Source organism: Ahaetulla prasina, chromosome 7 (assembly GCF_028640845.1).
Source record: "Ahaetulla prasina isolate Xishuangbanna chromosome 7, ASM2864084v1, whole genome shotgun sequence".
Lineage (NCBI taxonomy): Eukaryota > Metazoa > Chordata > Lepidosauria > Squamata > Colubridae > Ahaetulla > Ahaetulla prasina.
This window is the reverse complement of record NC_080545.1, coordinates 13,565,217-13,591,745: the sequence shown is the minus strand read 5'-3', so window position 1 is coordinate 13,591,745 and position 26,529 is coordinate 13,565,217. Positions and strand designations below refer to the sequence as shown.

The 26,529-nt window shown below is 41.7% G+C and overlaps 1 protein-coding gene across 2 annotated transcripts in view; it reads left to right on the top strand.

Moving 5' to 3' along the window:
- The window catches only part of ETV6 (ETS variant transcription factor 6), a 158,870-nt gene extending 133,345 nt beyond the window's left edge, over positions 1-25,525 (top strand). For both annotated transcript variants that reach the window (XM_058190663.1, XM_058190662.1), the window contains exons 5-8: positions 291-833; positions 14,893-15,035; positions 19,574-19,674; positions 22,189-25,525. In XM_058190663.1, the coding sequence (XP_058046646.1) occupies positions 291-833; positions 14,893-15,035; positions 19,574-19,674; positions 22,189-22,294 (893 nt within the window). In that variant the 3' untranslated portion in view covers positions 22,295-25,525. The remainder of the gene's footprint in view (positions 1-290; positions 834-14,892; positions 15,036-19,573; positions 19,675-22,188) is intronic.
- Positions 25,526-26,529: the final 1,004 nt, after the last annotated feature.

Here is a 26,529-nt window from a genome sequence, read left to right as displayed (position 1 = left end):
GGTGGGCATGGCAGGGGAAGGATACTGCAAAATCCCCATTCCCCCCTACTCCTGGGGGAAGGATATTGCAAAATCTCTATTCCTACCCCACTCTGGGGCCAGCCAGAGGTGGTATTGGCCGGTTCTCCGAACTACTCAAAATTTCCGCTACCGGTTCTCCAGAACCTGTCAGAACCTGCTGAATAGCACCCCTGGTTGTAAGGATGGATATAGTTTTATTGGCCCATTTGATGGTATGGTACCTGATTTTTTTTTATTTCTTATCCTTTTTTTTCTTCTTTGTTTCACAGACAACTTTATCTCAAGAGCTTCAAGGCAGTCGACAGACTCGATGCATCACAATCCACCTACCATTGAACTCTTACACCGCTCCAGATCACCCCTCAGCGCCAATCACAGGCCTTCACCAGAATCTGAGCAGCGGTCCTTGAAGTCCCCCCTGGAGAACACTATTCGTCGCCTCTCGCCAGCTGACCGGCTCTTGGGGACGCGACACCAGGAGAACAACCATCAGGAGTCTTACCCCCTCTCGGTGTCTCCGGCTGAGAGCAACCATTGCCCAACGCCTTCGGAGGTGGCTCAGAAGCCTTCCAGTCCTCGCCAGGAAAATACTAGGGTCATCCAGTTGATGCCCAGTCCGATAATGCATCCTTTGATACTGAATCCCCGACACTCCGTTGACTTCAAAGCTTCGAGGTTGTCTGAAGATGGGCTGCACAGAGAGGTGAAGCCCATCAACTTGTCCCACCGGGAAGAGTTAGCGTTCATGAACCACATCATGGTGTCCGTCTCGCCCCCTGAAGAGCACGCAATGCCAATTGGGAGAATCGCAGGTCAGTGCAATATATCTTTTATTTATCTAGGGAATTTATGTAGCCGCCTGTTCGCACATGGCGGCTCAAGGCGGCTGACAGAATGTAAAACCTCATACGAAAACAATAAAAACCAATAAAAGAAGAGTCATAAAATAAATCAATGTGCTAAAATCACCCCCTGCCCCCACGACAGCACCTCACACAAGCCATTTAATGGGCTCCATCCCGCTCTGGGTTCCCTAGGCCCGCTGGTAGAACCAGGTCTTCAACGCCTTCCGGAAAAGTGTTAGACTGGGGGCCATTCTAATCTCTGGGGGCCGGGGAATGATGTTCCAGAGAGAGGGGGCCACCACAGAGAAGGCCCTTCTTCTCCCGCAAGGTGTAACCAAGTCCCACCAGGTGTAACCATGCCAATCATGGCTGACTGTTCAGAACAGGAGTTGGGAACTATGGCCCTTTTATGACTTGTGGACTTCAACTCCCAGAATTCCTGAGCCAGCCAGGAATTCTGGGAGTTGAAGTCCACAAGTCATAAAAGGGCCATACTTCCTAACCTTTGCTTTAGAACAAAACCCACAGCTTTCACTAGCAGGCATGCATTTGCACACTTTTGTGCAGAGGTGGTATTCAGCCGGTTTGGACCGGTTCAGGCGAACCGGTAGCGGAAATTGCGGATGGGCCCACCTGCCCCTCTGCTCTATGCTGTCCTATTTAGGCACATTTTTGGGGCTGGGCAAACCAGTGGGTAAATTATGTGAATCCCATCTCTGCTTCTGTGCCTTAGCTAGATACTTCTGTGTCCCAGATTTCTCCTAAAAATGCAGAATGAGCCACAAGCTGAGGTGAACCAGAATTGTGCAAGGGAATAGGGAAGGCAGGGACGCACTACACACTCCTCAACTAACAGACACAGTTGGGGCTCAAATTTCCATTGCTAGGCAAAGTGGTTGTTAAGTGAATCTTTCCCAATTTTGTAGCCATTTTTTCAGGGTTGTTTAGCACAGGGGTCTCCAACCTTGGTCCCTTTAAGACTTGTGGACTTAGCACAGAGGTCTCCAATACTTGGTCTTGAGCCGTTCAGAACTGGTCCGCGGAAGTGGTGGGCAAGCGCGCGCACTCATCTCCACTTGCTTGAGTAGTGGATGAGCACATGTGTGCATGCTCCATTTGGATTGTGGCAGGTGTGCGGGCCTATTGCTCACTCAAATAGAGCTGCCTGTGCCCTTGCCCGCCGCTCACGCGGACCCCTCCCTTCCCCTCCCTGCCCCTGTTCCTCCCACTGATCTGCAAAGCTGGAAAAGTTTGGGGAACTCTGGTTTAGCATATCACTGCAGTTTTTAAGTGAATCACATGCTGTTAAGCGAATCTGGCTTTGACTCCTCCCTACAACTTGCGGTCATCCCGAGATCTTTTCCAGTTCTGATCGCTCTCAGAATAAAAATATATTTTCGCTTCTTTTAAGAAGGAAACATGGTTTATTTATTTTGGCCAACTGTAGTTTTAGGAAACTTACGTTAATAAAACTGGGGACAGATTTTTCTGACAGAATAAATAGCCTTCGCCTTCACGCCTTGATTTTCCCCCCCACTCATAACGTTTCTCCAAAAAAAGCATTTATTTTGTGACTGATAAAAATGCTGCAGTTTAAGAAGAATAAATCTCCTATTGTGGCTAGGGAAAGAAGAAAGAGAAATAGACCAAGCTAGAAAAATTAAAGGTTGTCATTCTCCGTGAATACAAAAGTTTTAAGATGGAATTCAATGTCTCCCATCCAATTTCAAGTAGCTTCTAAATTGCACTGTTCTGCTAAAGTAGAGAAGGCCTTTAATTCATCGGCCGCATTTCAATTAGCACTTTGGTGGCTCCATTTTTTTTTCCTAAAACAAGCACAGTTTTCAAAAAGTTATGTATGCGAATTAGGAGTAACGTAGCCCACATGCATTTGTAATAAATGTGACGTGCCTGGAATGGAAGCGAACAAACAAGCCAGCAATCTCAGACAACTCATTCATACAGTTTCGTGATTGTCTTTATTACAATCATCCGGAATGTAAACAGTTCAGGGAGCAGAGAAGCTGGCGGAGTGGTGGCTCATAGTCCAGATGATGAAGAGAGCTCTTTCCCCTATAAAAAAGGTCGTTGGGTTTTTTTTATAAAAAGTTTTTTTTTATTTTTTAACAAACACACACAAACATACAATGCATTTTTTCTGAACAGAGTATTGGCCAGGTTCCAAATTTATACAATTTTAGTTATCTTCCAACACGTTTTATGTGTTTCACTTTTTGTCTTAATGTTTTTTCTCCCTAATTTTTATTTTCTTTTTTTCTATTTTATTGTATAACTAATCCTACCTTTCGCCCTGAACTCTAATCATTAGTCAGCTCCTTTTCCCCCTTTTTCCCCCCTTATTCTCATTACTTCCTTCAGATTAAACCAGGGGTCTCCAACCTTGGTCCCTTTAAGACTTGTGGACTTCAACTCCCAGAGTCCCTCAGCCAGCAAAGCTGGCTGAGGAACTCTGGGAGTTGAAGTCCACAAGTCTTAAAGGGACCAAGGTTGGAGACCCCTGAATTAAACCTTTTAGTTTCATAACATAACATAACATAACATAACATAACATAACATAACATAACATAACATAACATAACATAACATAACATAACATAACATAACATAACATAACATAACAACAGAGTTGGAAGGGACCTTGGAGGCCTTCTAGTCCAACCCCCTGCCTAGGCAGGAACCCTACACCATCTCAGTCAGATGGTTATCCAACATTTTCTTAAAAATTTCCAGTGTTGGAGCATTCACAACTTCTGCAGGCAAATCGTTCCACTTATTAATTGTTCTAACTGTCAGGAAATTTCTCCTTAGTTCTAAGTTGCTTCTTTCTTTGATCAGTTTCCACCCATTGCTTCTTGTTCTACCCTCAGGTGCTTTGGAGAACAGCCCGACTCCCTCTTCTTTGTGGCAACCCCTGAGATATTGGAACACTGCTATCATGTCTCCCCTAGTCCTTCTTTTTATTAAACTAGACATATCCAGTTCCTGCAACCGTTCTTCATATGTTTTAGCCTCCAGTCCTCTAATCATATTTGTTGCTCTTCTCTGCACTCTTTCTAGAGTCTCAACATCTTTTTTACATCGTGGAGACCAAAACTGGATGCAATATTCCAAGTGTGGCCTTACCAAGGCATTATAAAGTGGCACTAACACTTCACGTGATCTTGATTTTATCCCTCTGTTTATGCAGGCCAGAACTGTGTTGGCTTTTTTAGCAGCTGCTGCACACTTCTGGCTCATATCTAAATGGTTATCCACTAGGACTCAAATCAGTCATTTTTCTAATATTTGACCCCAACTCTAATCCTCCTGCTCAATATTTTCCCCTTACTCCTTTTTCACCTCAAAATATAAATTCAAATATTTTCCTTAAATTCCAATCACAAAAATTGATATCCATACAATTTTACATATACCACTTATCTAGCATTAAAGTCATTGATATATTTGCAATTAAAAGCATTTCATGTAATATTCATACATGAAATATATTTATATTTATATAAGAGTTATATTTATAACTCTTCCTAGTAAACTATAATCAAAAAGTTAGTTAATCTTCATAGCATAATATCATTTCAAATACTTTAAATGAGTTCAATAATTACCATTACAAATATTCTATACTTTCAGATATTTTAGCAAAGTTCCAAAATCCATTATTAGTGTTAGAGCCATTTAATGTATTGTCAACTATTTTCTTTTTTTCTCTCTTTCTCCTTTTTTTTCTTCTTTCTCTTAGAATCCTTTACTCTCTTTATTTGCCCTATATTATGATTTATATTGATATATTGACCATCAATTGTGTTGTAAATGTTGTACCTTGATGAACGTATCTTTTCTTTTATGTACACTGAGAGCATATGCACCAAGACAAATTCCTTGTGTGTCCAATCACACTTGGCCAATAAAATTCTATTCTATTCTATTTCTATCCACTTCTTCCTTCCCTTTTCCCTTGTTCTTATTTTCCCACTATCAATTCCACTGTAGTCCTTTGGGTTTGTATTTTTTTCCTTCCCCCCCCTTTTTTCTCCTTGTCTCTTTCTACCCTCTCTATTTTTCTCTATTCTCCTAATTTGCAGTATATTAAAAAGGAAGGTTGTTGTGTAGGACAAGAGGTTGGGGCAGTCAGTTAAAAGCTATTTAGTATTTTGTTATTTCAATCCAATATTTTTTTAAAAAAAGAAAACAAACCGTCTCCATTATGTATATCTTTCAAAAGTAATCTTTCAAATATGCTGATAATTCTACCTTCTCATCTAAGTCCATTAAGTTTAAAGTCCAATCTTCTGTAATAAACAATATCCCATCTTCCAATGTTGTAATATCAAAAATTATTCCTCAGTATACCTTATAATCCATCATATTTGTATATCCATCATACATAATAATAAACATCATGTTTTTAGCTTATATAAATTTAACATTTACCTCCTATTCTTCCCCATATTCCCCACACTATAAATTTCTAAACGTTTTACACCCCATTTATCATACAGTCAATAACTAATTATATTTCTTATCCCTACACAATATTACACTATCAAAGGGTTTCAATATATCTTATTCTTTCTACTTTTTATATTCAAAAATATCCCTTATAATTCGTATCCCATGAAAGGAAAGTCTTTTCATTTGAAAATATTACTTCTTTACTCCTTGCTCTTTACGTTTAATAGTAATAAACTAAATAGAATGTAATTGTATTAGTATTAATATTTTCCTTTTTCTTCTTTTTTTTTATGGAAAAGGGGAGTTGAGGCTCAAGAAGAGGGATGGGAGTTTTATGTTAATTAGCATATGTTAGTTTATGATTGTTAGATACTATACCCTGTACTTGCTCTGGGAAGTTGGGGGGATGGGGAAGGAGGGAGGAGGGAGGGAAAGGTTTAGGGTTGAGGGGAGGGGGGGGATGTATGGGGGGAAATAATTTTGTAAAACTTTTTCAATAAAAAAAAAAGATGTTGGGGCAGTTGTTGACTGGCAAATTCTGGGAGTTGAAATTCTGGGAGTTGAAATCCACATGTTTTAAAGTTGCTAACAGTCCATTAGGGAGCGGTGCATTTGAACCCAGGATTGTTTTGAAGTAGCTTTGCCTGTTTTCTTGCGAACTCCCTGCCACAAAGAAAAAAAGAAGAACAGGGATCAATCTGTCGGTCCCAAGAACTTGGGCAGGGTCTCTTTTGCATCAACCACAACTCAGCAGGCTGTCTGGCCTAGGGCTGTGCTCATCTGGGACCTAAAATGATCAGAACCGGAGTTCAGGTTGATCGTTCCTTAGCTTTATGGAAAAGTTGGGAGCCAGACTTTGCGAGAAACATCTGGGATCTCTCCAGAACTGGATAAAAATGTCACGAAGGCTCAGGGCATCTGTCACAGAATAGAATAGAATAACAGAATTAGAAGGGACCTTGGAGATCTTCTAATCCAACCCCCTGATCAGTCAGGAAACCCTACACCATTTCAGATAAATGGTTATCCAATCTCTTCTTAAAAACTTCCAGTGTTGGAGCATTCACAACTTCTGGAGGCAAATTGTTCCACTGATTAATTGTTCTCACTGTCAGGAAATTTCTCCTTAGTTCTAAGTTGCTTCTCTCCTTGATTAGTTTCCACCCATTGCTTCTTGTCCTGCCCTCAGGTGCTTTGGAGAATAGCTTGACTCCCTCTTCTTTGTGGTAGCCCCCAAGATATCGGAACCCTGCTATCCTGTCTCCCCTAGTTCTTCTCTTCATTAAACCAGACATGCCTACTGTGTGTCGCACTGGTTAGAATGCAGTACTACAGGCTACTTCTGCTGACTGCCAGTTGCCTGCAATTTGGCTGTTCGAATCTCACCAGGGTCAAGGTTGACTCAACTTTCCATTCTTCTGAGGTCAGTAAAATGAGGACCCAGATAGTTGGGGGCCATAGGCTGACTCTGTAAACCGTTTAGAGAGTGCTGTAAAGCACTGTGAGGCAGTATATAAGTCTAAATGCTATTGCTACCCAATTCCACCCACTATTCCTTATCTAAAACATATAAAGTTTTGTGTTTGCAACCACCATCTTGTCCTCACTGACAACCCGACATCTATGCCTTCGAGACCAGTTTGGTAATGACTTCCTGTTACCACTCCTAGAATCAATCAATCCCTCCCTCCCTCTCTCACTCTCTCTCTCATCAAAAGAAATACTAGGAAAATTTTTGAAGCAAAGCAATTGGCAGAATGCAAAATTCCAAACCCCAGATTTTTGTACCAGGAGTCACTGTAAAAAAATCTGTGTTCCCCTCAATTGATTTATTAGGTGAATTTGATAGAGCAAATTACCCTGTAAGCCATTTGGAGACTACTCAGTCAACGGTAAACAACCGCTAAACCCTGAGATATATAAATCAGTCCCAGGTCAGATTCCATGCAGGGTTGACTTCCTGATGAGAAGAGAGTTTGGAACAGGGGTGAAATCCAGCAGGTTCTGACAAGTTCTGGAGAACCAGTAGCAGAAATTTTGAGTAGTTTGAAGAACCGGCAAATACCACTTCTGGTTGGCCCCAGAGTGGGGTGGAAATGGAGATTTTGCAGTAGTCTTCCCTTGGAGTGGGGTGGGTATGGGGATCTTGCAGTATCTTTCCCCTCCCATGCCCACCAAGCCACACCAGGCCCACCAAGCCACTCCCATAGTAAAAAAATTGGGATTTCACCACTGGTTGGGAGTCTTTTGAAAAAGAGGCCAGATTGTGGCTTCTGGAGATATGCTTGTTCCTCCAGTTAGACCAGTTTCAGGTTAAATGTCATATTCTCTCTACGCAGTATGTAGGGTGTGAAAAGCAGTTGGGGACAATGCGTTGCGTGGCCTCCTAGCTCCAGCAGAAATGGAGACTGGATGGAGAATGGACAATTTTCCTGCCTGTAGAATGGATGCATGCTGGAAATGCGCAGAGTATAAGGCTTCTTCCAGGAACGCTCAGTGGTTAAGACATTGAGCTTGTTGATCGAAAGGTTGGAATTCAGCGGTTCAAATCCCTAGTGCTGCGTAGTGGAGTGAGCTCCCATTACTTGTCCCAGCTTCTGCCAACCTAGCAGTTCAAAAGCACATAAAAAATGCAAGTAGAAAAATAGGGACCCCCTTTGGTGGGAAGGGAACAGCGTTCTGTGTCCCTTTGGTGTTTAGTCATGCCGGTCACATGACCACGGAGACATCTTTGGACAGCGCTGGCTCTTTGGCTTTGAAACGGAGATGAGCACCTTCCCCTAGAGTCGGGAACGATTAGCACATATGTGCGAGGGGAACCTTTACTAAGGCTTCTTCCATAGCTGAATTGTTCCCCTTTATGCCTTTGTAGACACCATTCACAGATCTGTGACACTGGAGATCAGAGGTGACACACCTGCACAATCAAAACCATATTGCCTGTGTAACACATTAAAGAAAGGGGAACTGTCACTTGAGCATGGCTGCCATCTTGTCTTTTTTTGACATGTCCTTCCCCTTCAGAGGCACCCGTGGAAATATGGCCGCCATCTTTCCCAATTATTATTATTATTATTATTTTAAATTAATCTTGTTCCAGCAAACATGATGAGGTCCGTTCAAAACAGAGCAAGGGAAGATGGAAGAAGCTCTGTATCTAAATGAATTAGATCAGGGGTGTCAAATTCGCGGCCCGCAGGCCAGATGCGTCATGTGCTGCCTCCGCCTCTGCCCGATTTAGCGAGGGGGGGGGAAGTTCCGATACGTCATGTGACGCCGCCATGACGATGCGAGTTTGACACGCCTGAATTTAAGAGCAAGGTATCCCATTCCACAGGTAGCCATGTTGACTGGGGAATTCTGGGAGTTGAAGTCCACAGGTCTTAAAATTGCCACGGTTGGTAAAACCCTGAATCGGTGGGTTTCTTTATTTGAATTATTGAAGCAATTCTGTCGTATTTTTTAGTTTGCTACTCCTTGCAAGAAGCCTTTTTAATGTAATTTTTACCTCCCAGTTTGCCTAACAAATGAATTAAATTAGCCTTAGGAAAATAAACAAGTCAAGTCTTAACTTTCATCGCCTTTGATTAAAATTTAGACTTTGCAATTGAGAACTTCCTGCACCATTAATCAGAGGGCACCAGGAAACTTGTACCTGTTCCAATAAACCTGATAGGCAGGAATTTGCTGTATACATTGGAGGTACTCTCTGGTAAATTACATCTCGGGTTCCAGGATAGGCAAGTTTTGGTTTGATTGCCAAACATCAGGAATATCACATCTGCATTGGCTCTTCAGCCTTACACTGGATCCATAAGGCACTGCTGAAGATCAGAAGACTCAGATCCGACACTATGGATATGTGCGTGTGTGTGAGGCAGAGAGAGCAGCTGGGCAAAATGTGGGAATTGCCTTCCATTCATCACATTTTATGGATTTAACAGAAGGGACCTTGGAGGTCATCAGTCCAACCCCCTGCTCATGCAGGAGACCTGTACTAGGGATTCTAGCCGGCAAACTGCCAGCCTTTCTGAACGACAAGCTCAGTGTCTTGGCCACCTAGTCAGGCTTGATTTATTTGTATACAGGTAGTCCTCAACTTATGACCACAAAATTTCTGTTACTAAGTTACTAATTTCATACAACAACAGCCCTATGAGGTGTGTCAGGCTGAGAGAGAGGGACTGGCTGAAGGTGGCTTTCCTCCCTAAGATGGGACTTGAACTCAGTCTCCTGCTTTCACACCAGGTGCCTTGACTAAACTGGCTATCCATTTTGGATTTAGGCCCAATCCTAAATAAAGTTTCAGACATGCTCACCATGGCAGCACCATTGGATGGTTTCAAATATGTCAGAGGTGCAAAGGAGCCAGGTGAGCAAAATGGAGCGACCCATAGAAGCACCTGTTGTAGTTTGCATGGAAGCAATGTCTCTCGGCCACTTGTTGATAGATTTCTTGGCGGGTTTTTTGTATCAGGCTGCAAAAAAATAAGCAACCATTAGATGGAGATAGAGAAAGCCACTACTCTTTGCTGCCATCTGGTGGCCGCCCAATAATTTCTGCAGCCCAGATATGGCAGCTCTGTTTTCATAGCAAACCAATAAAGAATAGCCAGCAACTAAACTGAACGGCTGGGAAAAGGGATTTGGATACTGACATCTAGGATTTCTTATTTGGTCCTTTTATGATCTAGGGGCCTTCAAATACAAGTTTCTACCATCAGCATGGCGCTGTGCCCTTGAAAGACTGCAGAAACAACCAAATCTAAAAGCGCCTTTTGAATACATTTAGATTCCCCCCCCCCCAAAAGAAAATCAAACTGTTAACTGTTGTTTATTTCGGCTTCATTTAGCCGAAACGATTAGGGCATTCTTGAGCCTCCAGCATTTGTGGCATGCACAGTGAAGCAGTCACGCAATCACAAAACCCCGATCACTGGTGCAGGGTGGACTTGTATTATCCTGAATGACCTTTGCGTTCAGAATGACAAATTGTCTCTCTTATTTAGAGCTGATAAGTGCGAAAGCAGGTGGCAGAATTGTTGGCAAAGTTCTCTAATATTCAAAATAGCTCTTCTCCTTTTCCTGCTAATAAAGCTGTGTGTTCAGAAATTGAAATCGGGAAGTCAGCTAGTTCCTTATGAGAGATGGAACTCAGGGATGGCATAGTCACCCCAAACTTCATTTTGTTTAATTTCCTAAAGTCCTAAACCAGTGGTTCTCAACCTTTATAGTGCTGTGACCCCTTTAATACAATTCCCCACGATGTGACAACCCCAGCCATAAAATTATTTTCGTTTTGAATTTATCGCGCCTGAAGCTGATTGGCTAGCGATCTGAACTGCTTGCGATTGCCTTGAGGACGGAGGCATTAAAGCGGAGACTCCTCCCCTATTAAGTTTATGGCGCCTGAAGCCAGATTAGGCTAGCGATTGGGAGTGATTGCAGCTGGCTTGAGAGGGAGACATCAGAGCAAAGATTTCTCTCTTTTTTAATTCCTCGCTCCTGAAGCCGAATTCGGCTAGCGATTTAAAGAGCCTGAAGCTAGCTTGTGGAGTCAACCATTGGAGCGCGATTCTTCGACTCGCAAGTATACTTCCCATATTTCCGATGGTCTTAGGCGACCCCTGGCAAATCGGCATTCGACCCCCAACAGGGTCCCGACCCACAGGTTGAGAACTGCTGTCCTAAACCATTCGTTAACAAGGGGCTCTCTAATTGCTCAGAGGGGATATTCGAAGATGGAAAGTCTTTACAGGTAGTCCTTGACTTAACAACAGTTCATTTAGTGACCATGCAAAGTTACAACAGCACTGAAAAAAGTGACTTATGACTGTTTTTCACACTTACGACCGTTGCAGCATCCCCATGGTCACGTGATCAAAAGTCAAGATGCTTGGCAACCGATTCATATTTATGACGGTCGTGGTGTCCCGGGGTCAAGTGATCCCGTTTTGCGACCTTCTGACCAGCAAAGTCAATGGGAAAGTGCAGTGATTCACTTAACAACTTCGGCAAGCAAGGTCGTAAAATGGGGCAAAATTCATTTAACAACTGTCTCACTTAACGAAATAATTTTGGACTCCATTGCAGTCATACATGGAGGACTACCTGTACATAAATTTAAAGTGTGTTTGTGTGCAAGTAAAGCCATACGGGTCGTCCTTGACTTACAACTGTTTTTTTTAGTGACTATTTGAAGTCACAACAGCGCTTTAAAAAGTGACTTATGACCATTTTTCACACTTACGACCATTGCAACAGCTCTGTGGTCACGTGATCAGAATTCAGGCACTTGACAACTGACATATAGTATTTATGATAGTTGTGCTGTCCCGGAGTTATGCCATCATCATCTGTAACCTTTCCAGCCGGCTTCCAACAAGCGAAGTCAATGTGGGAAGACAGATTAGAGTAGAATAACAGAGTTGGAAGGGACCTTGGAGGTCTTCTAGTCCAACCCCTTGCTTAGGCAGGAAGCCCTATATACGATTTTAGACAAATGGTTGTTCAATGTCTTCTTAAAAACTTCCAATGTTTTGGAGGCAAGTTGTTCCACTGACTTACTGAATTGAATCGCATGATTCTGTTAATTTCACAACTGCCTCACTTAGCAACAGAAAATTTGAGCTCAGTTGTGGTCATAAGTCGAGGACTACCCTCTAATCTCCATGGAGAGCCACCGTCTGCTTTTCTGCTTGTTTTCTTCGTCTTGTTCAATGGCTGGCCAATAAAACACACGTTTTTATGTGTGTTCACAATTTTTCTTCTTACTCTTTTTTTTTTTTTCAATTTGAAAGTGGGGCGATTTCTTTTATCAGCTAAAAAGGAAATTAGAAGATTGCTTCAGGTCCTTTCTCAGGAGAAGACGATTGCTTGCCCTAATAGAACACCAGGAGAACAGAACTCAAATTATTTCTCATCATTTATTCTCTTTGTAATACAACCCTTTGTAAAAAAAAAATGGAAAGAAAAAACCTTGAGAGATTTGTGAGTTCTGTTTTCCGTTGATCCTAACCATAAGCAGAACAGGGCGGAACTGAACCGGAATTGGCAACAAGGAAAGGGAAGGAAATACAATTCTTGCCTCTCCATCTGCTTTTTGTTCTGGGATTATTATTTTTTTCACCACACATGGAAACTGCCATTTCTCTTAACAAGGAAGGAAACATATAAAAATAGCTTGGGAAAGAAGATTTAGGAAAAGAGCGGGAAAGAAAAAGAAAGTTATTCTTCCAAGAATCCCTGCATTTCTGCAGCTAAATAGTATTTTAGGGCGGCTTTTCTCAAATCTGGCGACTTTTTAAGATGTGTGGCCTTCAATTCTCAGAATTCCCCAGCCAGCCTACGAATCTGGTCTAGATAGCACTTAGACCAGGGGTAGTATTCGGTTACCTTTGCTACCATTTCGCAAATGTGAGCGTACACGCCACCTCTACGCATGCGCGGGGCGTCAAAAATGGGACATGAAGATGGGCAGGTGGGCGGAGCCTCCTGCAGACACCGCTACCGGTTTGCCTGAACCGGATAGAACCGGCTGAATACCACCACTGACTTAGACTGATATCCTGCTTCACAGCCCTCTCTAAGCGGTTTGTGGTCCACCAGTAGCCTGTGGAGCGGGCTACGGACTCGGACAGTGATGAGGCTGATGAAGAGCGTGGGCCAGTCCTGGAGGCTGGGGAAGGCCCAGATGAGGGCTCTGCGTCGGACGCTGAGGTGGGGCCAGGGCTATCGGGGAATGAGGGGTGGACTCCAGAGCTTCCAGAGCCTGACAGTAGTGAGGAAGAAGAACAGAAGGAGCCTGTTCCTAATGCACGCATGAAAAGAGCTGCCAGAAGGCAAGAGCAGCTCAAGCAAAGAGGACAACTTGGGAGTAGGGCCAAGAGATGATTGGCCCCTCCCATAAGGCTTAAAAGACCAACAACGGCGTTTGGGCTCTTTGCCGGAAAACAACGTTGATAGCTTCGTCTTGTTGCATTTATTTTTTATCGGTGTCTTCTGAACTTTTGCCAAGAAAGGCCTCTGGCAGTTTGCCTAATTGGACCAAGGTTGGTGATAGGACTGAGGAATTTATGTTGGGAGGAATTTGCTTTAATTTAGTTGGTCTGTGCTGAGAATGAAGTAATTCTCAGCTGTTCGAATAAAGTTTGTTTGTTTTTACACTGACTGAGTTTCCTGCTACTTACTTGGGCCTGGGCCACAACAGATTTATGGAGTCAGCTTCTTGCACCCCAACAATCTGAGTCCTCATACTGATCTTGGAAGGCTGGAAGGCTGAGTCAACCTTGAGCCTGGTGAGATTTGAACTGCCAAATTGCAAGCAGCCGGCGATAATTCCTTGGCCTTTTTGGAATATATATTAGAAGAAAAATTCAGTCTGTCAGTCAAGGGATGTAACTGTAATGCCTCCAGAACAATTGCTTTGCTTTTAATGCCTTTATGGAAAAGCTGTGTTAGATACAGGCAGGTGAAATATTGCCAAAGTCGTGTGAGGTTTATGGTGCTTGATTCCGCTAATCTATACAGGTAGTCCTCGCTTTAGAACAGTTCATTTAGTGACCGTTCAAAGTTACAACGGCACTGAAAAAAGTGGCTTACGAACATTTTTTTCACACTTATGACCATGGCAGCATCCCCGCGGTTAGGTAATTTGCGTTCGGATGCTTGACAACGGACTCACATTTATGACGGTCGCAGTGTGTCAAGGTCATGTGATCGATCTCCTTTTGCCCAGGAAAGTCAATGGGGAAGCCACATTCACTTACCAACTGGGTTACTGATTTAACGACTGCCATGAACAATTGTGGTAAGAAAAATCGTAAAATGGGGCAAAACTCACTTAATAAATTTTGTCACTTTGCGACACAAATTTTGGGCTCAATTGTGGTCGTAAGTCGAGGATTAACTGTGCTTCCATTCTGATGCCACGTCTTAGAGAGAAGAGTTTGTTGAATCCTGGAATATAATGGCAGTAGCCAAAGATCACTCTATCATTAGCAATGAGGTCATCAAGCAAAAAGTTGAGATTCAAAAGTTATATACCGTACATGGTTATGTATATAGACAGATATGTGAGATGTTCTGCCTGAGCAATTATTCTGGAGGCATTACACAGTTACATCTGTTGATAGTCGGGACTGAACTTGCAATATGGGTCCTCATTTTACCAACCTCGGACGGATGAAAGGATGAGTCAACCTTAAATCGGGATCGAACTGCTGGCAGTCGGCAGAGTTAGCCTGCAATACTGCATTCTAACCACCGTGCCACCGCAGCTTCTTTTTCTCTTGGCACACCTTGGCTATTAACACCTCCTGGCACCTGTCTTTATAATGGATCTGTTTTATTCTAAAATACCGCTTTGTAATTAGTGTCAATGGGTTTGAGATTCTTTGCGAGGAGCGATAGTATCTCAATACTTTATGCAGAGAAATAGAGTAACGTAGGATCATTTCTGGCATCTTTCCTGGAGGTGAGTCAGTGGTGGCTAATTAACCAATTTATTTCCGGCAGGAACCTTTTGATAATTTTTCTGTCGTTCTCTTTCCAGACTGCAGACTCCTTTGGGATTACGTCTATCAGTTGCTTTCCGACAGCCGGTACGAAAATTTTATCCGATGGGAGGACAGAGAATCCAAAATATTTCGGATAGTGGACCCCAATGGGCTGGCCCGGCTATGGGGAAACCATAAGGTACAAAGGACCCACGATGGGTGGTTATCTTGCAGAGATTGTGAATTAAATCAGGGGTCTCCAACCTTGGCAACTTTAAGACTTGTGGACTTCAACTTCCAGAGTTCCTCAGCCAGCTTTGCTCCCGACTCCCAACTCTGGGAGTTGAAGTCCACAAGTCTTAAAGTTGCCAAGGTTGGAGACCCCTGAATTAAACGATTGGGGAGGTGTTGGAAAAAGAATAAAAATGATTCTGCTAAAATAAAAAGGGGGGGGGGGGTTAGATGTAAACCAAAAGAGAAATTCTATAATCTTCTATAAACCATCATGGTATTTGTTTCTTTGTAAAAATGTATTGGCTGCCCAGCTTACCACAGGGTAATTCTGGCTTGCTTACAATCTTAAAAAGAGAAAAATTATGCATAAACTGAAAGACATAAATAAAATACTATGAAGATCCAAAGATGGGGAGGGCAGTAGCAGGATGGGGAGAGGTGGGATCTGCTGGCATAGGTAGGGCAGATAGCTGGCTAGCTAGCCAGATAGATAGATAGATAGATAGATAGATAGATAGATAGATAGATAGATAGATAGATAGATAGATAGATAGATAGATAGATAGATAGATAGATAGATAGATAGATAGATAGATAGATAGATAAATAGATGATAGATACGATCAGATAGATAGATAGGTTTGATAAATAGATGATAGATATGATCAGATAGATAGATATGATCAGAAAAGTAGATGATAGATATGATCAGATAAGTAGATGATGGATTGATGGATGGATGGATGGATGGATAGATAGATAGATAGATAGATAGATAGATAGATAGATAGATAGATAGATAAATAATAAAATAAAATAAAATAAAATAAGGATAAAAATACTGCTTTCTCCCCTATTTAATTTCTTCTGCATTACTGACTGAACATGTGGGAATTTCCCACACTTAGACAAGAAAAAATATTCAGCGTGGCTCTCTAGGGCTATGCAAAACCCACCGTCCCAGAATTCCCTGTGAAGCCCATTCATACCAGGAACTCTGGGAGCCATCTTTCATTCTGGAAAATATTGTTATATTATTATATTATATTATATTATATTATATTATATTATATTATATTATATTATATTATATTATATTATATTATATGAATATAATATAATATAATATAATATAATATAATATAATATAATATAATATAATATAATATAATATAATATAATATAATATAATATAAGCAGTGACGTCTGCTTATGTAGTCTCTTCCAACAGCAAAGTCCTTTCTCTGCTCCCCAGTCTTTATGCTGATGGGGAGGGCTAAAAAGACATGGGCAGATTGCACCTGCTCCTAATTTTGATAGTAGGCAATTGACTTAATAGCACAATTCCTCCTTCATTGTGTCAATTCACAGGAAAAGCTTCCCAGTCTGTCCCTCCCCCCCCCCCAAAATCACAGCTGTCTGAAAATTGGTGAAAACCAATGGAAGGATCATATGTGATCAAATCCTTCCTTCCTTCCTTCCTTCCTTCCTTCCTTCCTTCCTTCCTTCCTTCCTTCCTTCCTTCCTTCCTTCCTTCTCTCCCTGCCTCCCTCCCTACCTCCCTCCCTTTCTTTTTCTGTTTTTGCTGTGTGTTGTCATTGTACCCTATGACTATTATTAAGTGTTGTACCTTATGATTCTTGATGAACGTATCTTTTCTTTTATGTACACTGAGAGCATATGCACCAAGACAAATTCCTTGTGTGTCCAATCACACTTGGCCAATAAAAATTCTATTCTATTCATTGATTTTTTAAAAAAAAATTATATAAATTTTATGCTGTTTGCAGGTGAAAATTGGGTCATTTTATTATGTTGCTCTTTTTGCTGGAAGGATTAGGCAACTTGCAGACTTAGTAGTAGTGGTAGTAGTATGAAGGATGCTCGGAAGTGAGGCAATTTTGGAGACAGATTTTGGTCTCCCAACTCCCAGCGCATGTACAATGCGTGCTTAAAAGGGCGGGGGTTTCACTCATGCAGGTACCACTTCCATCTTGACATATTTTTTTTAGCCTTCCTCCTCTCACTAGTAGATGGCCGTGTCTAGACAGGCCTCCAGCCCTATCCGGCTGAGCCCTTTGAACTTCTGCGCAAGAGCAACTTGTTTGTTTGTTTGTTCATTTGTTTATGAAATTTAGAGGTTGCCTGACTCCATAGTGTCTCTGGGCAGCTTACACTAAAAATAGCAAACAATTTAAAACAAAACAAAACACTAGAAATGAAATCCCGTACATCCGGACCAACACACTCCCTCAGATAGAAAACACAACCAACAAAGCTCAACAAACACCCAACCACCCCAAGGCCTGGTTGAACAGACAAGTTCTTAAAATCTGGAAGTTGAGTCATGGCGGCTAGACTTCTTTTCTTTTCTTTTTTGTTTGAAACATTTTCCCGCTTTTCCAAGTAGTTTCTTCAGTCTTTAAAGTATTCCAGAACATAGTCGGATGGGGGGGGGGAGCTAGACCAGGGGTCTCCAATCTTGTCAACTTTAAGACTTGTGGACTTCAACTCCCAGAGTTCCTCAGTCAGCTTTGCAAAGAACTCTGGGAGTTGAAGTCCACAAGTCTTAAAGTTGACAAGGTTGGAGACCCCTGAGCTAGAGAGATCTGTGGGGAGATGCCGTTCCAGAGGGCGACAGAGAAAACGCCACGCTTCTGGGGTCTCCGTTGATGTCTTGTACGCCTGAAGGGTCTCAAAGCACCCCAACTTTGCCTGTGCGTACCGAATCGGCAGAAACTTGGTGTAATGGAATATGTGGATGGAGGAGAAATTGAAGAGATATGCTGACTTAGAAACAAGCAGGCAAGAGAAGCCCCCAGTCGCTTAATTGGTCAGAGGAAGAAACCTTAAAAAGGACTCAGTCCAGTGGTAATAATTGTCAAATAATTTTGAAGAAGAAGATAAAGTTCCTGCCGCAATTTTTCCTTTTGGGAATTATAACGGATTGTACAGTGACTGAGATTAAATTGATTTTGAACTTAATAACAGCAGCAAGGCTGTTGATTGGACAATATTGGAAGAAAAAAGAGTTACCTACAATAGAAGAATGGATATTGAAAGTTACTAACTTGGCTGAGATGGCTAAAATCTCAGCCCTTTTGAAAGACAATACGCAGGAAAGATATTTAATTGAATGGAAAAAATGGATTGTTTATTTACAAAACAGATATCAGATTAAAAAATATTAGATTGCCTTTGAATAATTAGGAAGTATTATTTTATATAATGGGGGAGTTAGGAAATGAAAAGACTTGGATGAGGTTAATTGGATTAGAAGGGAAAATTTTATTCTATGTTTGGTTTATGTATAACAATACCTTGTGATTGACCCAGGAAGCCGGGGGAAGGAGGGGAAGGAGGTTTTATGGGGAGGGGGTGGAAAAAAAGGGGGGCGAAATGTTTTTGTTTGTTAAAACTTTTTCAATAAAAAAATAATAATAATTGTCAAATAATTTAACAACTGATTCTCTGCCCTAATTAGCATGGCTATGGTGGGCATGGCCAGGGGGTGTGACAGGCAGCACTTGGTCTCCTGGACCCCCCTGGGAGCAAAAACGGGCTGCGGGGGGACGCGTTCCCCCCCCCCCGGGTGCCTTGTTTTGGGCCTAATAGGTCTCCCTGCAGCCTCTTGGGAGCAAAAATGGAGCGCGGGGAGGGGGGGGACGGATTCCTTGAAGGGGCAGGGAGGGGTGGAGCCAGTCAGCAATTTAACTACCAGTTCGCCTGAACCTACCCAAACCGGTTGGATCCCACCACTGACTACAGTCTGATAGGCCAAATGTGAAAAGTGTTGGTGGGAAGTTCGTACTTTTAGACTTGCAAGATTCTGTTAACGTAGCCTTGCAGTAAAGTAAAATTAGTTACCTGGTTGTGTTTCTTGCCTGACTAATTTGGAAAGGCTGACTCCTGGTTCTAAGCCATCAAGAGCTTTGTAGATGATAATCGGCATCCTGAAAATGCACCCAGAAGATTACTGGCGTCTAGTGAGTGCATAGATCAGTGGTGCTTCATGGGCATACAAAGGATTGTCCAGTTCTGTCCTGTGCCACCACATTCTGGACCAACTGTAGCTTCCAATTCGCCTTCAAAGGCAGCCCCATCTAGAGTGTATTACAATAGTCCAACTACTTACATATTTAAGATAAACGAAAGAGGTGGGATCCCTTAAGAATCAAGCCTACCCAATCTCATATGTTGATTTATTAATTTCCTTCCTTTTTTAAAAAATTTGCATTTATATCCCGCCCTTCTCCGAAGACTCAGGGCAGCTTACACTATGTCAAGCAATAGTCTTCATCCATTTGTATATTATATACAAAGTCAACTTATCCTTGTAGACTATACGATTTCATGGGCTCAGTGTTATCTAGCGTGACATAAGAGAAGGCAAGCAAAGACAAGGGACAGGGAATGTGAACCAGGGTTTAGCCAACCCTTCTTTCCTTCATCGTTTTGGTAACTTGTTTTAATTCTTGTTTTTCTTTGTCTTAAATCGAACAGAACCGAACAAATATGACCTACGAGAAAATGTCCCGTGCCCTGCGCCACTACTACAAGCTAAATATTATCAGAAAGGAGCCAGGACAAAGACTTTTGTTCAGGTAAATTTGTGTGTGTGTGTGTGTGTGTGTTTGCTTTTGTGCATTCCAAATTTTGTGAAAACATCTTGGTTCTGTTGGTCACAGAATTTTTGTTTTTACTTAGTTGTGTTATTCAAGGCAATCTCTTCGCCTGTGTATATGTGTGTGTGTGTGTGTGTATAACAAGTCACCACCCATGAAAAACGAAAACAACAACAAATGAAAACATAGACAAAGACAAAAATGTCCAAATTCATTTGATTGTACAAATCATCAAAAAAGGGAAATAAGTTTTTAGTATTCATCAAGCCTGTCCAATAATATTTTTCCAGAGGGAAAAATAATGTAACATTTTCTTATTGACAGAATATATAAACGCCTGTAGAGATTCTCAGTCATCCAGGTCATTTTTCAGGAGGCAATTGGACTTTTTTTTTTTTTACTTTGAAGACATTTTTCTTCTCATCCAAGAAGCTTCTTCAGCTCTGACTGGATGTCCCAAAGGTGCATCCACTATCCGGTCAGAGCTGAAGAAGCTTCTGGGATGGGAAGCGAAACGTCATCAGAAGAAAAACCAAGAAAGTCCAGTTGCCTCCTGAAAAAAGCACCTTTGGGACGACAGAATATATAATTTCCTTAAAAATTGCTTGCCTAAAATCCAATCCTTTACATCTGAAGCATTTTTCCATCTCTTCAGAATTATTCTTTTTGGTATTCCTAGAGCACAAAAAACTTCATTTGTTCAGAACAAGTTAAATTTGAAATAATATGCCTATAATTTAATACAGTATGCATGTCCTTAAAATCAAAGTTTTCCCATAATTCTAATATTAGTACTTGACTATAATATAGGAGTAAAAGAGCTCTCAGACTTCTTGCAATGTCAACACAAACAATCATTAGTCCATCCCTTACAAAACATTCTAGATGGCTCTAATAAACACTCAGTGAATTTTGTTACTGTTGTGAAAAAGAAAACCACTTATAAGAATGGCCAACGTTCGCAGATACTGAGTTAGTCATTTAGATATCAACATTCTATACTGTACTAGGGACATAGTGGCTCAATAGCTAAGATGCTGAGCTTGTCGATCGAAAGGTCGGCAGTTTAGCTGTTTGAATCCCTAGTGCTGCGTAATGGGGTGAGCTCCCATTACTTGTCCCAGCTTCTGCCAACCTAGCAGTTCGAAAGCACGTAAAAAATGCAAGTAGAAAAATAGGGACCACCTTTGGTGGGAAGGTAACAGCATTCCGTGCGCCTTTGGCGTTGAGTCATGCCGGCCACATGACCATGGAGACGTCTTCGGACAGCGCTGGCTCTTCGGCTTTGAAACAGAGATGAGCACCTTCCGCTAGAGTCGGGAACGACTAGCACGTATGTGTGAGGGAACCTTTACCTTTTATTCTATACTGTGCATTTCTGTCAGCAGGCGTAATTTTAAAAGAAGAAGAGATAAGTAGAAAATTAAACTTAGAAAGTAATCGAAATGGAATGATATAACCTTTAAGATGAAAAGGGTGGGGGGTTTTTTCTTTCTTGACTGGGCAGGGAATTCTGGGAGCCGAATCCACATACCTTAAAATTGCCAAAGTTAGAAAATACTGGCCCTAGAGTATAAAAAGTGCAAGCATGTTAAAGGAACCACGGTTGTTATTTTAACACGTTGCCAGTTATATGACAAGTCTTCCAAGTCTTCCTGGAAACATACCTGTGTAAGGCTTTGATACAGTGTGCTTTTTGTTGAAGGAATCATTTTAAAACTGTGGAAAGATGATTAGAGAGGCCAAAATAGTTTTCCATTGGTGTGAATATATTAAACATGTCAGTTTTCTATTCCACTCCTTAGGGCTGTGTAAAACCTACGCATGACATAAAGCATAAAACCTACACATAAAGCAGTTGGGTGTGAACCCAAACTTCCAGAATAGTTCTGCCAAGGTCACCAAGTTATGCCATCCTCTTCAGATGCTTTGCACCGGTTTGCTACTTAATACAGAAATTAACCACAGATTACACAAATTAATCAGCCTGCAACTCTTACTCATGGAGAGCCAAATAAATCTATTAAGGATTTAATCAACTGGTAATTTAAATTGAAATGAGTTCTTTATTTTGATGAGTTATGTGTCATTTATATACATACATGTAACTCAAAGGGAACATTAATTCTGGAAATACTGACTCTTATTTAGACCAGGGGTCTTCAACCTTGGCAACTTTAAGCCTAGTGGACTTCAACTCCCAGAATTGTATTCTAATGTCCTAGCAATGCCCATAACCAACTCAAAATTCTTCCCACCATTATAGGCCTGGTCGCCACTGATAGTATTTAAAAGTAAGTTCCCCATTTTGATTGGTTAAAATAATTAACAATTTGCAACGTAGCGGTCGCCAGAAAAATTGGCTGCAGCTCACAAATCCTGTTGTCCAAAGTTCTCAGAAGCTGTGCAGAAACACCGACGCCAGTAAAATAATAATAAGAAGAATTAAACACTGCTGCCCACCCCCTTACTACGTGCTCTTCCTTTCTACAGGTTCATGAAGACGCCAGATGAAATTATGAGCGGCCGGACTGACCGCTTAGAACATCTGGAATCTCAGGAATTGGACGAGCAGATCTACCAGGAAGACGAATGCTGAGGATTTGATCCACTTCCTTCACCGTGATCGATGGAGAAACCGTCTCTGGAGATCCGTTGGGCTGGGAAAACAGGGCTCCAGGACTTGGCATTTATCTCGGACTGGCAGGACATCCAAGCACCTTAGCGAAGAAACAGATTGGTCAGGGTGATCGAGAGAAAGAGAGCATAGCCCTCTCTTGCCTGATGGCTTTTAGGACCTGTCTCGCCTTGGGCTTGATTTTTTTTTATATATATTTTGTTTTTGATTGGTCAGTTTGGGATATATACATATATATATATATATATATATATATATATATATATATATATATATATATATATATATATATATATATATATATATATATATATATAAATATATGTGTGTGTGTATATATATATTATTATTATTTTCTAATTAATCCGTCCAAGTAATATTTGGGCTTTTTTTAAAAATTCCTTTTTTGTAGAGCAGAACGTCAGGGGGCTGCATATTCCGAATGCTTTCCTATGGAAATTAGCACAACTGTGGGTTCAGTGCAGATTCTCACGAGAAGCCTCTGTAGGAAAAAATAAAAATAAAAACCGAGGGGTCGGAGGGCGAAAGAGGCACCGGAGCGAAACTTACAGAGGCCAAAACTGCTTGCCGTCGGCCTCCCGTCGGCACAAAGATAGATCCGAGAACGTTGGACTGCACAATCCATGGTTTAGAGCATGAGAAATACCGTGTGCTGTCGTCCGTTGGCCAATGTCGGCTCCTCAAAGCACACGGACCGAATCCAGGCGCCTGAGCACTGTCGGAACGCGTCGGAGAAACTATCCCAGAAACCAGTCAAAAGGCAGGAGATGTCTGACCCAGCTTCAAGAAAGGGTTACGCAGAAACCACACCTGATGAGGTGGGTGGTGGATGGATATTTTTTGCCGGATGGTTACTAAAAGGTATTTCATCTGCAAGGCAGAAGAACGTGTGGGCCAAGTGAGATAGTTTTTCGGTGTCTCCCTCTTTTGGGTTGGGGCCTCCGGTCTGTGAGGAAAATAGTTGGTCCTCCAAAGAGAAGGAAAAGGGTGTAGGATTTCCAAAATGGTGGCTATTAATTTTCCCAGGTAGTGGCCTTCAAAGCTCAGAGAGGTGAAATTGAGCCTCTGGGGCTGACCTTCCTCTCCGTTCCTTATGCTTCTGCTCTATCCATGCACACACACCCTCCCCGAAGTTTTCTAGTCATCTTCCTCATTCCTTAAGTGGATGTGAATACTGAAGACTACTATTTTTATTACGTTTCAGTGTTCTGGGTTCTCGCGACGACAGATGAGCTTCGTAGCCTTAAGAGGAGATTTGTATGTGCCTTTGGTTGGTAGGAAGACTTTGTTCTGTAAAACTCCTTCGAGGTTGAAGTCATCCCTCTTTCTATACCACAAATGAAGTTATTCCTCATTAAATTCAGAGGGTTTTTTTGTCATGACAAAATGCTGGCTATATAAGAGTGGGGTTTTTTTTTTCCTAACAGCCATGGACAAGATCATGTAAACCATACATGAAAAGAAGTAAAATAATAATAATAATTGCCACAGTAATTTAAACGGCGTCAGAAAAAGTAACGAACTATATCCCTAGGTTCTTTTGGGCAAATGAAGTATATTTGCATCTGTTTTTCTTTACTTTGTGTAATATGGCCTGCTTCTCCCGCGTTGAGAAGCACAAGGACTTGTCTTGAATTTCATTTTCGCTTCCCATCACCGGAAATCTGTTTCTAGTTTTGGAAATTTCGTTGCAGCTTTTTGAAGCCTATTTTCTCAACCGTTAAGGGCTAGAAGCTTACTTTTTGAAAAGGGAGTGTGACGTTTGAGGTACTCAAGATGGTGAGTACGTACAATCCAAGATACAGGCTAGGTGACGTCTAGAAACTAGGACTAGAAACTTCCTTTCTAGAAAAAGAAACTATAGAAACTTCCAAGAAGGGGTGTTTTTAAAGCGGTCAGATTGTGGACAAATTGCGTGGTCAAAGCCTGTAGGTAAAAAAGAAGATGGGGCTTCAACTCACATTTATAGTGGTCATCTTGACCCACGGAGGCACCCTGGTGAGGAAAACCCGTTGCTTTTCATTTCTTTCCAAAGCGAAATGACATTCGCCCTTGATAGAAATGTATACCTTCCGTTAAAAATAGCAGCAAATGAAGATCGTAACGCACACACACCAGGAAAAAATGGGTGCTGTCTCTTTCCTACAGCTGCCGCTTCTCCTTTCCCACCAAAGCTTCAAAGCGACTTCAGCTTCCATCCATGTTACCAACTTAAGTACCCACCATATGTTAGCCAAAAGAATAGGAAGCAGTCAAGTCTAACCCAGTCCCAACGGAAGCCTCATTGCCGCCGAAAGAAAAGCTACAATTTTGAGAAGGCAAGAAATCCCGAGAACAGGGTCGTGTGCGGTATTTTGGGGCTTTAGATGATGACGATGGGGGGGGGGGAGATGCGTGTTTGTGTTGTCGTTTTTCCTTCATCCACACAGGTCATCATCCAAACTTATAGGCATCTGGCTAAAAGCAGTTTATGAAAATATGACATCTGGGGAGACGGAGGGGGGGGAAAAGACTCTGGCTTACGATAGATATTAAAAGTGTGAGAGAAATTGAAACTGGAACAGTGTGTTTTCCATATTCGGGAACTGAATCACAATGTTTGTTTCTTTGAAGCCAAAGTACACATTACAATTAATGCATGGCTGCCCTTCAAAAGGGCAACAGTGGGTCTATTTGGTAAGAAAAAGAAAAAAAAAATGCTTCCAGTTGTAACGTTTGGCATTTCTCTACTCTTAGCCAGTGGTAAAAGGAACAGAAAGTCTGCTAAATCAATGTAAAAAAGACTTTGGAAAAGAGCCCCTTGTAAGAATTCACTCGGAAATTCCCCATGTATACCGAGAATTGCTGGCAGCTAAGAATGAAACCTCTTTATTGTTGTCTGTTGAATTAGCTGCAGCCATATGCAAAGTCGAAAGGAAATTGTGCTTGTTGCGTTGTTTTCTTTTTTTAAAAAAACAAACAAACATAAATCTCTTTTTTTATTATTTTCTTAAGTAAATTATAATCTGTTGAAGATGGCGCTTCCTATTTTCTTCGAGGTGTGGGGTTTAAGGGAGTGAACTGAATGAATGTAAACAAAGCAAAACAAGAATGCCTTTACTCAGGGCCAGTGAGTTGCAAATAATTTTTAAATGCTTGTAATTACATCATCTCAATAAATTTTTTTAATATAAAAAAAAAAAAGCAGAGACGGCGTTTTGTCTTTCGATACGCCTCGGGTGGAAATTCAGCGTTTATTTGGTGTTCTTTTTCCCCCCCATTCTCCTCCTCCTGTCTTCTTTCTAACAGACCTCTGTAACCCAAGGCACCGTTTGCCTCCGCCAAACAAGGAAGATTTTTATGCAAGACGGGCTCCCTGGAGACAAAGATTGATGTGCAAATACAGAATAAAATATGATGTTTAAAAAAAGGAACGTTATACTTGGGCTGGGTTAAATGCATCCTCACAGGAAGGGGATGTGCTGCTTTTATACAGACTTCTGGAGAGGGGTATCCAGGAAGACTTCGAAAGTCAAAGTGGCAGATCCAGCCTCACCTTTTTTAAAAACCATGTCACATTGGTAAAAAAAGAGTAGGACTTCCAATTGCCACAACCCTGACTTTTGGGGACATGGGGGGGGATCCCTGAAGAAAGGGTTAGATTTTTTCCAGGCAATGGGGTCTATGGCCGAATTGACACGCCTGCATTGTTTTAATTTTTAACTGGTCAGTTGTCAGGGTTCCGACGGGTAGCCTAATTAAACCATGAGCCTCGAGCCAAGTTTCAAAAGAAATCCAGCTATTTATTAGGAGCAACATGTCGGCACTTGTACCCAAGTGAAGTCAGCCCTGCCCCACGTAATTTATGGCCCAACTATGACCCTTTCATAGTTACATAGGATTGCAAGTAGTTTTTTACTTAGGACCATAATGGTCATAAGGACTGGGGCGGGGTGTGTGTGTCATGATAGCAGTTTTCTATATTTGAGAGGCTGCTACACAAAGAAGAGGGAGTCAAGCTATTCTCCAAAGTACCAGAGGGCAGGACAAGAAACAACGAATGGAAACTAATTGAGAGAAGCAATAGCAACAGCACTTAGGCTTATATACCGCTTCACAGTGCTTTACAGCCCACTCTAAGCAGTTTACAAAGTCAGCATATTTCCCCCCAACAATCTGGGTCCTCATTTTTACCG